At 27.7% G+C, this 12,772-nt stretch overlaps 1 protein-coding gene across 1 annotated transcript; it reads right to left on the bottom strand.

The window, feature by feature from the left end:
• Nucleotides 1–4,563: 4,563 nt before the first annotated feature.
• On the bottom strand, nt 4,564–10,697 carry LOC139890349 (L-tryptophan--pyruvate aminotransferase 1-like). Its single transcript, XM_071873236.1, has 8 exons — nt 10,538–10,697; nt 9,878–10,006; nt 7,428–7,626; nt 6,596–6,899; nt 6,097–6,380; nt 5,533–5,825; nt 5,289–5,443; nt 4,564–4,629 (listed from the first exon to the last, which is right to left on the bottom strand). Exons 1-8 carry the CDS (start codon nt 10,695–10,697, stop codon nt 4,564–4,566), a joined length of 1,590 nt encoding a protein of 529 aa, XP_071729337.1.
• Nucleotides 10,698–12,772: the final 2,075 nt, after the last annotated feature.

Below are 12,772 nucleotides of genomic sequence, written 5' to 3'. Positions count from 1 at the left end.
TTGTGGGCTCACCCCGCAAAAAAATAATATTATTTAAAAGTAAAAGTTTTTCAATAAAAATATTTAATCTTTTAAAAAATATTTTATCTATTAAATTAAAAAATTAATTATAAATTAATTATTATTTTTTCATAATTTATAAATTCATTATTAATATTATTTTAAATTATTAAATAGTTTTTATATTAATTTTTTTGAAAAAATACTAATTAAATTTATTAATGATTATTTTGTTGAATAGTTAATTAAATTTAATATAATATTATGAAAAATTGGTTGGCTAGGTACAAAAAATAATTACAATAATTAAAATATTATTAATTTTTTATTTAAAATACATTTAAACTTAATTTAAAATTTAATAAATTTGATAAAATAATTAATTAAATTTAATAAAATATTATTTTATTGAAAAAATCATGCTAACTAACATTTTTTTAAATTAAAATAAAATTAATAACTAACGAATATTAAGATTACTATAACTTATTTTTAAAATAAAATTTTAATATTTAAAATACTTTTAATTTTTTATATTTTATAATTTTCAATTAAGAAAAAATATATTAATTTTTTTAATTTAAAAAATTATTAATTTTTTTTTCAGGAGTCAAAAAATTAATTTTTTTAAAGGTTTAACTTATTTATTAAATTTTTTAAAATAATTTTTTTAAAATAATTTCTTTCTCTCATTCTGGTTGATATCTTGTGAAGAGATGAACATGATTGCGCAGATTACTCATGAAATTCTGATGAAGCTTAGAAAACGGAAAATTCGAAGAATAAAGGTGCCTAATGAATTCTCCATAGACGTCTAACCTTCTGGATAGATTTAACAGATTTTCAATGAAATGAGCATCTGGATCATCGATGTATCAATTTTTCTCGGGAATAACTTAATTAAATACGAATATCTGAAAACGGTCAGGTATTCTTGCCGAATTTCATCTTTCATGTGAAGGAGTTCATTTAGACTGAATCTTCCTTTTGGATCATGAAGAGGGTCGAATCCTGCTTCATTTGAGTAAAATTTTTCTAAAAGCAATGAAATCTCTGGGTCAGATGAAGTTATCCGGCTCCTTAGACTACAAGAATCAGGGACTGCCAATTCCTGACGAGACTCATTAGGGTTTAGATTCATTCTATTTTTAGTACTTTTGTAGAAAAAAGCTCTCCAGTTTTCGAAGTTGTGGGAGAGATACTACCTTCCGCACCTTCTTCATATTCGGTTAAGTTTGACGTGAAATCTACAGAAATTAATATTATAATTAATACTTATTTTTAAATTTTATAAAATAGTAGGGTTTTCATAAAGGCGACTTTTAAATCATATACCCACAAACTTCATGATTATTAAGCATACATGTTTCTTGTTAATTTATCTTCCGAAACAAGTGGCCAGATCGATTAACAAAAACTAATAATTTACATATTAAATATTAATAAGCAAATGCCAGATCGATTGATATAAATTATATAATAAATTTTTATATTTATAACTTATTATTTCTTAAGCAAATGCCAGGAAAAAAATATTATATAAATAAATAAAAAATTATATAAGACACTTAGGTATAATTTTTGAAAGTATTAAAAAATATTAAATTTTATAATTTATTAAAAAATTATAATATTTTTTTATTAAATTATTTTATAACAAATTTAAAATATTTAATCTTTTTATATAAAAATTATTAGTTTTTTTTAAAAGACACTTAAGCTTATTAATTTCTATATTCGAAAAAGAATTTTTTTTTTTAAACTATCATATTATATTAGTTTTTATATTTAATTTTTAATCATATAGTTAATCAAAAATATTATTTTTAAAAATAAGTGATATAAATAAATTAATTTATTTATATTATTAAATAAATTAATAAGAAATAATTATATAATTAATTATAGAATTAAAATTACAAAAAATTAACTATAATATTTTAATTATATATTTAATTTAGAAATATTTCTTTTTGAAATAAAAACAAGCTAATAAAAATAAATAACTTTTTATTTATATTATGAAAGAAATAAAAAAAATATTTAAAAACATATTATTATTATTATAAATATATTTTAAAAAAAATTTTTTTATTTTTTTTATTAAGTTAATTGTGAATAAGCACTTAAAAAGTAAATAAATATTAAAATTAATAATTTATCAAAAACTATTATAATAGTTATTAAAAATAAAAACTAAAATGAAAAAAAATAAATATGTTTTATAAAAAATAATATTTATATAATTTAATAAATAATAGTTTTTGAATTTTATCATAATAAATAAAATATTTATTAAAAAAATATAATTTTTAACTATTTTGAAAAATAAAAAAATATCAATATAAAAATTAATAATTTTTATATTTTATACAAAATAAAAAAAATTTATTTTGAACAAAAAAATTATATATTATTTTATTATAATTAAATATTTTTTTAAAAAACTGAATATTAATTTTAAAAAATAATATTTATAAATAATATTAATATTTATTTTATATTAATATTTTATTTAATATTTTTTTATTAAACATAAAAAATGCTAAACATAAATTTTTTTATTTTTATTTAAATATTTCTTTATGATTTATTAAAATTAATAATTCATAAAATTCATAACATTATGATAAAATATATATTAAATTTAATTATAAAATTTATAATAAAGTTAATAAAATAGTTAACTATTTTTTGTGAAAAGTTTAAATTTTTTAAATATATATATATATATATATATATATATATATATATTTATATATATATATTGTTTATATTTTATTTTTTGAAATAGAAAATAATATTAATAATTTTTTTGAAATAGATAATATTAATATTTTATAATATTATAATAAATTTTATTTGTAAGAAAAAATCAAATTTATAAAATTATACGAATAAAAAACTTGATTTTTTATAATTTATTAATATTTAATTAAAAATTTAAAAAGTTTTTTAAGAATTTTATGTTAAAAATAATATTTAAAATCATATTAAATATTTTTATATTAATTTATAAATAAATTAATTTATAAAAAAATTTGAAAAAAAATTATTTAAAAAATATATATATAATAATTTCTAAATTTTCGTTTACAAATTTATTATTAAAAAATAAAAAAACAAAAAATATTTATTAATTTTTAATATAAAATAAATATTAATTTTTATTTTTGTTTACTTTCCATATTTCTTTTATCACATAATTATAGCCAAATTTTTCACAAACAATATTTAACTACACTATAATGTATTTAACTACACTATAATGTTATTATTTTTTTAATAGGTAAAATATATTTTAAAATATATTTTTTTAAGTTATAATTTTTTTAAATTTTTTTTGATAAAATATTATTTAAAATTAAATAAATATTAAAATTTAATTATGAATAAAAAATAAAATGTTTTTTCAAATAAATAAAAAATAAATTATTTTATATAATAATTTTTATTATTTTAATAAATGCTGAATATTTTATCTAAAACTTATACTGTTTTTACGCTTTCTCACCTCCGAGCGGGAAATTAAGTACCCGGAGGCGAACGCCAAAGATTGTAATATGAGCGGTTTAAAGAATGTCAGCACTTGTAACAGTCCAGACTTCGTTTGTAAACGATGTTTTCCTTAACTTAATGATATGAATTTGTTGTATTTAGTTACTTTCATCTTTCATACTTTTCTACCTGTTATGAATGTTTAATACATGATGAATATTTTATATGAAACTTATACAGTCGTTACGCTAAAACCCTGACGGGCCTAGAAGCCTAATTTACCGACAACCCTTTCTAAATAACAAAAATGAAAATAAAATAATGTTAACTTTTCTTTATATATTTTCTAAAAAAATAAATAAATGTTTTTAAAATAAATTATAGTGAATTTTTATTTAAAGAAAATAATTTTTTTTTAAAATAATGGATTATCATAACAAAATGAAGAACAGGTCATGTTTATAATGGATTGGTTGACGATTACAATAACTAATTTGAAATTATTATATGGATTTAACGTAATTAATTTTTAAGACCAATATCAGTTTAAAGCATACTGTGATTCTTTAAATAATGTTTGAGTCTACCCCAAGACCGTCTTTCCTTATGTTTCCTAGTGTCTATAAGTCAAATCTCATCAGCTAGCGTTTCTCCACAACTTCACTAAGGACAACCACTTATACGTATCATTTGTGGCTCAAAGGTCGCAACTGAGCATTTCTTACAAACTCTAATCGTTATTGGAGTTTATTTATAAAAATAGTATGTCAAAATCATAACATTTTTGTGAAAAATAAGTACAAATTAAAATAATGATTATATTTTTTTGTAAAAATAATTAATAACAAAAATAATGTTTGATATATTGTAAAAATAAATTTGATTACTAAATTAATATTTAATGTTTGACAAAAGGTAATGTTAAAGAAAACTAATGTTGGAAAAAATAACACAAAAGATATGAAAAAATCGAAGTGTGAGAATCGAACTCGCACCAATAGTACCCACCGTCGAATGTCGCAATAAAGGCGACAATCCATTTTAGCTTAAAGTTACTTTTTATTATCAAAAATACATCAAACTTATTTTAATGTGTAAAGGTCGATTAATAGAAAACGTCATTTGATTTAACTTTTATATGACAACGGTTAATAAATTTGATTACTAAATTAATATTTAATACTTGACAAAAAGTAATGTTGAAGAAAGGTTGTTTTGAGATTTATGTTGAAAAAATTAATGTTGAAAAATATAACACAAATGATATTAAAAATTCCAAGTGCGAGAATCGTACTCGCACCAATCATACCCACCCTCGAATGTCTCAATAAAGGAGACAAATCATTTTAACTTAAAGTTACCTTTTTATTATCAAAAATATAATAAACTTATTTTAATGTGTTTAGGTCCAATAATAGAAAGTGTCACGTGATTTAACTTTTATACGACAACAAACCGTCTGCCATTTAGATTTTTTGGAATATTAATACATACGTTATCTAAAAATAACGGTCGGATTCCACATTCGATTTATTAGAATCTTCAACACGTGTATATAAATATAAATTATTGTAGTTAATGAGGTGACTACATTAATGTTTATTTATCACACACTACCATGGGTGAGATACATAACATTGGGTGATAATAAGGATAGAATGATGACACTAGTTAATTGCATAATAAAGATTTTATTTATAATATCATTAAGACTTGAACTTATTACAATATAAGATTTATTAAAAGATCACGTCTTAAGGTTCCTTTTTGATCGTTGACAACCTATTTACGAAAATCTTGAACTCTGATTCGCGGCTCAACATGCTAACCCTCACATATTCTGCACCCACTCCAAAAAGTTTCCCACTTCTGGTTTTAATCTTATAACCTCGAAGGAAGCTTTCACAATCGCCAACTTCTTCCTCACACTTCAACCAAGCAAATGCTACAAAAATTAATATAAATCATTTTTTTGTTAGATCATAATAATGAACTTTAACTTATAAAAGGACATGATGATTATAATTTTGCCACCTGGAAATTGTCCAAAAGTTCGCCTGCTAAAAAGACATGTATTTATGGGAAACTCAGGCAAACTGAAGAGTTTGTTATGGCTTATTGCTTCTCTAAGTTTCTTCCATCTGTTTGACATTAGTTCATAACTATGGTCAAAAAAAGTTTCACTTTCTTTCATTTCAACGCTATCCGATAATGTCTCCAAAATCTTTGCAGCTCGAATCTGCGACTCTTTTGACACACCAATAGAGTTGATCTCCACAAATTTGGTCATTTTCTTTGCAATCTCTCCATCTTTGACAATAGCCCAACTGCAACAGATTACATATATGGTATACCTTTAGTTCTCAACATTAATAAGTTTCCATTTGCGGATCAAAACATGTTTGACATATAAAAGGTCATTTTGATGATTACTTAAAAAAGTTTTATCATGTCGATAATCTGATTTTTAAACACCTTTGACTTGTTTTAGCAAAATAATTTCTATACTCATTTGACCCGTTTGTAGTAAAACGGAGCCAAAATTGACCCAAGCACCATATTGCCACATCTAATTAGATTATCCATTACATTATTTACCCGATACGTGAACCAGCATGACCAGTGATTTTGGAGACTGTAAATAGCATGATATCATAGTCTGCGGGGCCCAATATCGGTGTATATTGTGGCCAATAGTAAGCAAGGTCGTAAATCAAACTCCCTTTATCTCCATTCACAACAGCTTCCCTTTTAGATCCGTCCGGATTGTTTGGAGATGTTACCACCTCAATATAAGGTTTCCCGTTATGATCAAACTTGTATGCATCTCCTGACCATTTATGTAGCCCGGATTTTAAGTAGTCCGTCATCACTACATACGACTGCAATTGAGTACATGCATATATTAGAGAATATTCTTATTTAGATTAGTTTTATTATATTTAGTAATTATATAGTTTATTATTGTAAGTCGGTTACTTGTTATGCAAGTTAGGTATAAATACAAATACTATGCTTTATTCCGTAATAATATCTTTGTCAATATTCAGTATAAATATTGAAAGTATATGGGTATACTAAGATAAAAAAAAGCTACCGAATAAAATGGGGCAGCCGACACCACATTTAAGGGCTCTGAGGATTCAGGAGATGAGAGAGCATAAAGTGCAGCTTGATATAGTTGGGAAGAACCTGTACCAACCACAATGTGTCGACTGTCAGTTACAGCGTTGCCAATCACTTTGTGCAACCTTGTAACTGCAGCGGCCAATGTTGATTCTAAAAACCAACAAACATTTTTTATATCCGAAAAGTAACTCATAAATTGCCAACCGGAGATCACCACGGTTGTTTCTTCGCCCTTTTTCTTCCAAAACTCCTCATACATTGTTGGATCACCACTGTATGTAAGTGATGATTCATTAGGAAAAATACGTAGAATTAAAAATAAAGCATAAGATTTCATAAATGTAACTTTTGTCTAACAAATAGTGGGATAGCTATTTATGTTCTATAAAGAATAACATTAAAAATTAATTCATAAAAATAATAATTAATAGATATAATCAATAAAGTATAGCTATAGCTTTTGACTGTCTTCATAAAGAATTTCGAGTAATGAAGTTTGGTTTATTTGATTATTACAAATTACAGATCTTGATACATTTATATATAAACGATGGTAATATATAGGTTCGAAAACCATAAAACGTATATTTAAAAAGTATGTACTGAAAATTCTAATATATACTACCAAGATACATAGATAACTAGGTTCCCTTTTTCTTGTTAAAGATAACCAAAAATCTAGTTCAAATTACTACATGCAATTGTTCCATTTTATTATATATTTTTTCTAGAAAAATATACTAACTCTTCATTTTGAAAGTTAAAAAATAAAATAAGGTTTGAGTTGAATAAACACTCACTGATCAAGATCAATGACAACTCCATCATCAACAACTACGTCACCATCTTGAACTTCAACATCATCATTCTTAGAACATAACGCCGATGAAAACACCAACGACGTTGTCTTGATATCGTGAGTTATGTCATCCTTTTCATCATTGATTGAGCAACTTGTAGGTGCTGACAATGAGAAAGGAGACATAATTTCATTAATACCTTTCATGTTATTAAAAAACAAAATGTTCACAGCCACTGATACTACTAATAATAGATTGTTTAATATAAATACCACATTGGGCATTTTTTTTAGTTTAGTTTCACTATAGAGAAAGGGTACCCTCTATTTATATCGACTATATGAATGTCCGAATCCGAAATAAAGTGAGACTGTATTCTTAAAGAATGACAAAACATCGCGTCTTTTCAAGTACAAGAAAAATATAAAGGAATCAAGGAAGTTGTTGCGAAAAGTTGTGGTTCATTCTAATAAGATATATATGTTCACATTATGTCCATTAAATGAATCGAGTCCTGAAAAGCAGCAACGATACGTTTTTGAGGTTTGTTGAGTAGGAAAAGAAATAAGATACTTTTATTCCGGAAGGAAAGATTGAAAGAAAATTACACTAAATTATATACATAATTTTTTCACTTCTCTTCAAAATAAAACTCTGAAACAAAAATTTATTTTACTTTCTCATCACTTTCCTTCCTCTCTCCAAGTTAAAACTCCAAAAGAGAGGCGGGTGAACGACTACAATGATTTAATTTAAATATATTATGGGGATTTGGAGCAATAAAACTTTTAGACGAATATCAATATCAATATCAATATTATACTATGATAAAAGAGATTATAGAGATATAATGATTTTTGTATTGCTTTATACTTGGTATATGATAATAATTTCGTGTTTCATTATCTAACTGCACCACATCTTAAACTTCATTCTCTTTATTTAGACCATCTTCAACAATGATAGGTGCGTGTTGGTGTATTGATAGGTAAGGGTAAGGTATTTGATGAGCGTGCTGGTAAACTGGTAAAAAATAGGTAGCGTGCTGAGTGGCATGTTGGTGAGTAGGGGTGGAGCATTTTTTATTTCTTTTTCATTTTTCTTGATTTTAGTTTTTACTAGTTTTCGAACCCTCGCTTCGCGCTGAGGGTTCGGTTTTCAATGTATTTTATTGCGTTTAGTTTGTTAAATTATTTCGTGACTAACGATGTCGTTGAAGCGCAACTCTAGTCGAACTAAAAGGTATAACCCGTGAAAGATCTAAATGTTATTTTAAATTAACAATATATGTGCATCTCCGCGTTTCGCTATGGAATTGTCGACTTTTAAAAATTTAACGCAAAATCAACGTGTATGAAAACTACCCCAAATATTTAGCGTTTTTCAAAAAGAATCCGTTTTGCGTATAGTTAGTGACGTTGTGTTCGTAAAATTATTTCGAGTTTAACGATGATGCCGGAAAAATTTAACTCGTTGCGAGCGAGAAGATATGACCTGTTGAATATTTTGGTGGAGTTTATTTAAGATTTTTTTATGAAAATATTGATTTGACACTTTACCCCCTGTTTGAGGGCCGGTTTTAATGTTTGAACAAAGTGTGTGTGTGTGTGTGTGTGTGGGGGGGGGGGGGGGGGGGGGGGAGTTTGACAAAGTGGAAGTTAAAAAAAAAAATGAAATAAAGAAAATACCCCTGGTACTATTCATCATTTTTGTTTGACACTTTACCCCCCTGTTTGAGGGGCTGGTTTTAATGTTTGAACAAAGTGTGGGGGGTTTTTTTGGCAAAGTGGAAGTTAACAAAAAAAAGAAATGACAAAAATACCCCTGATACTATTCATCATTTTTGTCTAATAGTTAATATGGTAATTTTGTGTAATTAGTTATATTGTTATTTTAAAATTATAATAACAAATTAATAAAAAACACATTACTTAAAATTAATAAAAGATTACAATAATTAAAAAGTCCTAAAAATAAAAGATTACAATAATTTTATAGTCCGAAAAATACAATAAAAAAAAACTAGTTGGTGCGTCGGAAATCTGGTGGAAGATTTCATATATGCTCGGTTAAATCTGCCTGAAGTTGATTATGCACATCTCTGTCGCGTATTTCTTTATCTCGTGTTGCATGATTACTATTACGATCCTAACAAAAGTAGGTTGGTTATCTAGATCTCTTAGATACTCTTCGTCGAGTTAAGTTATAGCAAAACCGTTATCCTCTTGGATCATATTGTGCAATAGTATATAAGCGTATAATTGCGGGACATTTTTTTGGCTTTCCAAGCTCGTCCAGGCACACGTAATATATTGAATCTACCTTGAAGAACACCTAATGTGCGCTCGACATCCTTTCATACACTTTCTTGAAACCGTGTAAACTTTGCATGTGGCTCGTCTGTTGGGATGAAAAAGCTTTAATAAGTGTAGCCCAATCCGGGTAAATACCTTCAGTGAGATAATAACCATGTGTGTACTCATGACCATTTACAGTAAATAGTGCAATTGCAGCTGTACCATTCTTAATAGAATCAAACAATGGTGATCGGTTTAACACAGTGATATCATTGTTGGAACCTGCAATATTAAAATAGGCGTGACATATCCACATATCATATGAAGCTACAACTTCGAGTATAAGAGATAGTTTTTTTTATATGCATGCAATCGATGCTTCCAAGCATCCCTTTGAAACTATGTTTTGCTTCGTGCGATGTATAATCGCTGAATATTATGTTGTGTTGGTTTTCGTAGATACTCTCTTTGATACAAATCGGTTACACACAAACAAAAGTTGTCTAAACACATTAATGATGTTTGCTCACTCATACGCAATATTCGTCAAACATATCACCTTATGTACCGTATGCCAATTGGTGCAACACAAATGCGCACTTTTGATATATATTAAAACTTGGACGACCAGTAGCGTCGTGTTTTTGTTTAAAAAATTCAAAGTGCGCTGGCAAAGGATGATGAGAGCATTCGGATATACCTTTTACGATACGTAGGAATAAGGGCGATCGCATTCAAAAACGTCTTTAAATTTATTAGAAGGAAACGTAGGATCATCGAAAAAATAGTCTTTCCATTGACGTGTTGCAGCACCTTCGCGATCCCTATGAAGATACCTTCGGGGTGCTCGTGGGGGTCTCTGACTAGGGCCTTCATCAGCTTCTCGATCTAGCACTTCGGCGTACGCACCCATAACATTTAATAATAACTCGTCGTCCGAAGAATCATCGGCAATACCTAAATAAGCATCCATGTTTGATATTTTGTTAGAAAATTGTGGGAGACAGAGAGAAATGTGAGTTGAAATTGAATAAAAATTGTGTTCAACTAGAAAAAGGAGCCCGCGCGATGCCGCGGGGCCTTTGGTTTGCGTATTCATAGTTAACGGGGCCTTTGGGTTGCGTATTCATAGTTAACGGGGCCTTTGGGTTGCGTATTCATAGTTAACGGAGCGTATTATAGGTGTGTATAAGTATTGAATATAGTCTGAGGTATTGGGCGTTTTTTTTAAGTGTCCGTTTTGCGTATAGTTAGTCCCGTTGTGGTCGTAAGATTTTTTTGAGTTGAACGGTGGGTTCGGAAAAATTTAACTCGTACCGACCGAGAAGATAGAGCCCTCTAAAAATTCGGGTGGAATAAGTTTATTTTATTTTAGAAAAATTCTATATTTACACTTTTTACCCCTTAAAAAAATGTGGATTTGAGGGGTTGTTTTATAAATTGAGGCAAAGATGAGGGAGCAATTGCAGGATTTGAGGGGTTGTTTTATAAATTGAGGCAAAGATGAGGGAGCAATTGCAGTGTGAACGCAAACTTAAAACTACCATCCAAAATAACTAAAACTACAAAGATTTTGGTGAGCATTAGTATATAGGGGTAATAATTTGTAGTATTTATATAAAAAAGGTTATTGAGTATAATTTTAAATAAAATTTAATGATTTCTATGGGATATATAAAATATATCCGTTAATTTTCGGTCCAATATCCAACCTCCACGTCGCCAAAAGCCTTGAACACACCCAGTTTTTTCCCGTACTAACATCCAGCACGGACCACCCTCTTACCCTCCAGCATGCGTGTTGCTGGCGTGCTGGGCCAAAAACAGGTGCAAAACTCCTTGTTAACGATGGTCTTAAATGATGTACATGTTATACTAATAAAATTAATTTCTAACTAAATTTTGGTGCAAAATTCTAAGACCAACCGCATAATTTTGTCTAAAAAATTAGTTAAAACTAAAATTATAAATTATAAATAACATAATAAAAGATATATATTAAAAAAAATTATGTAACACGATAGCGCAAAAATCAATTGCTAATAATAGGCTTAAATCTTTTTTTTTAACGGCCAAAGAATGATTATAAATAAATAAAACGATCCCTAGCAAGGCGCTAGGGGAAAATTACAAAGGCATAGACAGCCATGAGTTCCAGTTTGAAACTAAATGACCTATATGTTTAATCCAACGAAAAGTAATTAATCTAATGAAATCAAATAAACTACTTTTGTTACAAAAAGAATCTAAGAAAACAACACCGTTCCTGAATCGCCATAAAACCCATAAAGACGTCACCACCACCGCGATGATCCGATCTTTTGACAACGGGCGTAAACGAACACCTTCTAACCAGGTAAAAAAGGAATCCCAAGACGACATTTGAGGCATATCACAATCAAGCCAGATACGTATTTTATGCCATAAATCCTGAGCCACATCACACTCGAAAAACAAATGATCTCTATACTCCACCCCATTATTACAAGACGGACAAACAATAGAAGAGACATTGATCCCCTTCGCGGATAGGTTCCAACGAACAGGAAGAGAATCTAAACGAAAACGCCATAAGAAAATATTAACTTTTCTAGGCATAAACAAGTGCCAAAGAGTCTTAACTTGCGAGGTCGGAAGAAGCAAGTGATCAATAAGCTCTCTAGCTTTTTTAACTGTATAACTGCCATCTTTATTCAAAGAGCATGTCCAAGAATCCGGGCGATCGCACAACACAGGTTTAGCAATAATCCTGAAAAGACTATTAATAAGATCCTCATTTCTACCACCCAAATAATCTCTAACCCAAGTGAAAAGCCAATTACCATCGACCCATTTATCCGAGATGTATGCATTCGGGGTTGAATCCAAGTGAAGTATTCTGTTAAAATGGTGCGAAAAAGGTTCGTTTCCAACCCATAGGTCGTGCCAAAATCGAATACTACGGCCATCCCCTATTAACATACGAAAACAATATGTCGGTAACAGCTTCTTAATCGTGATATTCGAACATACAGAAATGATCGATGCCCAAACTGACGAGCTGCTGTG

Source organism: Rutidosis leptorrhynchoides, chromosome 2 (assembly GCF_046630445.1).
Source record: "Rutidosis leptorrhynchoides isolate AG116_Rl617_1_P2 chromosome 2, CSIRO_AGI_Rlap_v1, whole genome shotgun sequence".
NCBI lineage: Eukaryota > Viridiplantae > Streptophyta > Magnoliopsida > Asterales > Asteraceae > Rutidosis > Rutidosis leptorrhynchoides.
Note: the sequence above shows the minus strand (reverse complement) of the source record. Positions and strands in the feature narration are given on the sequence as shown.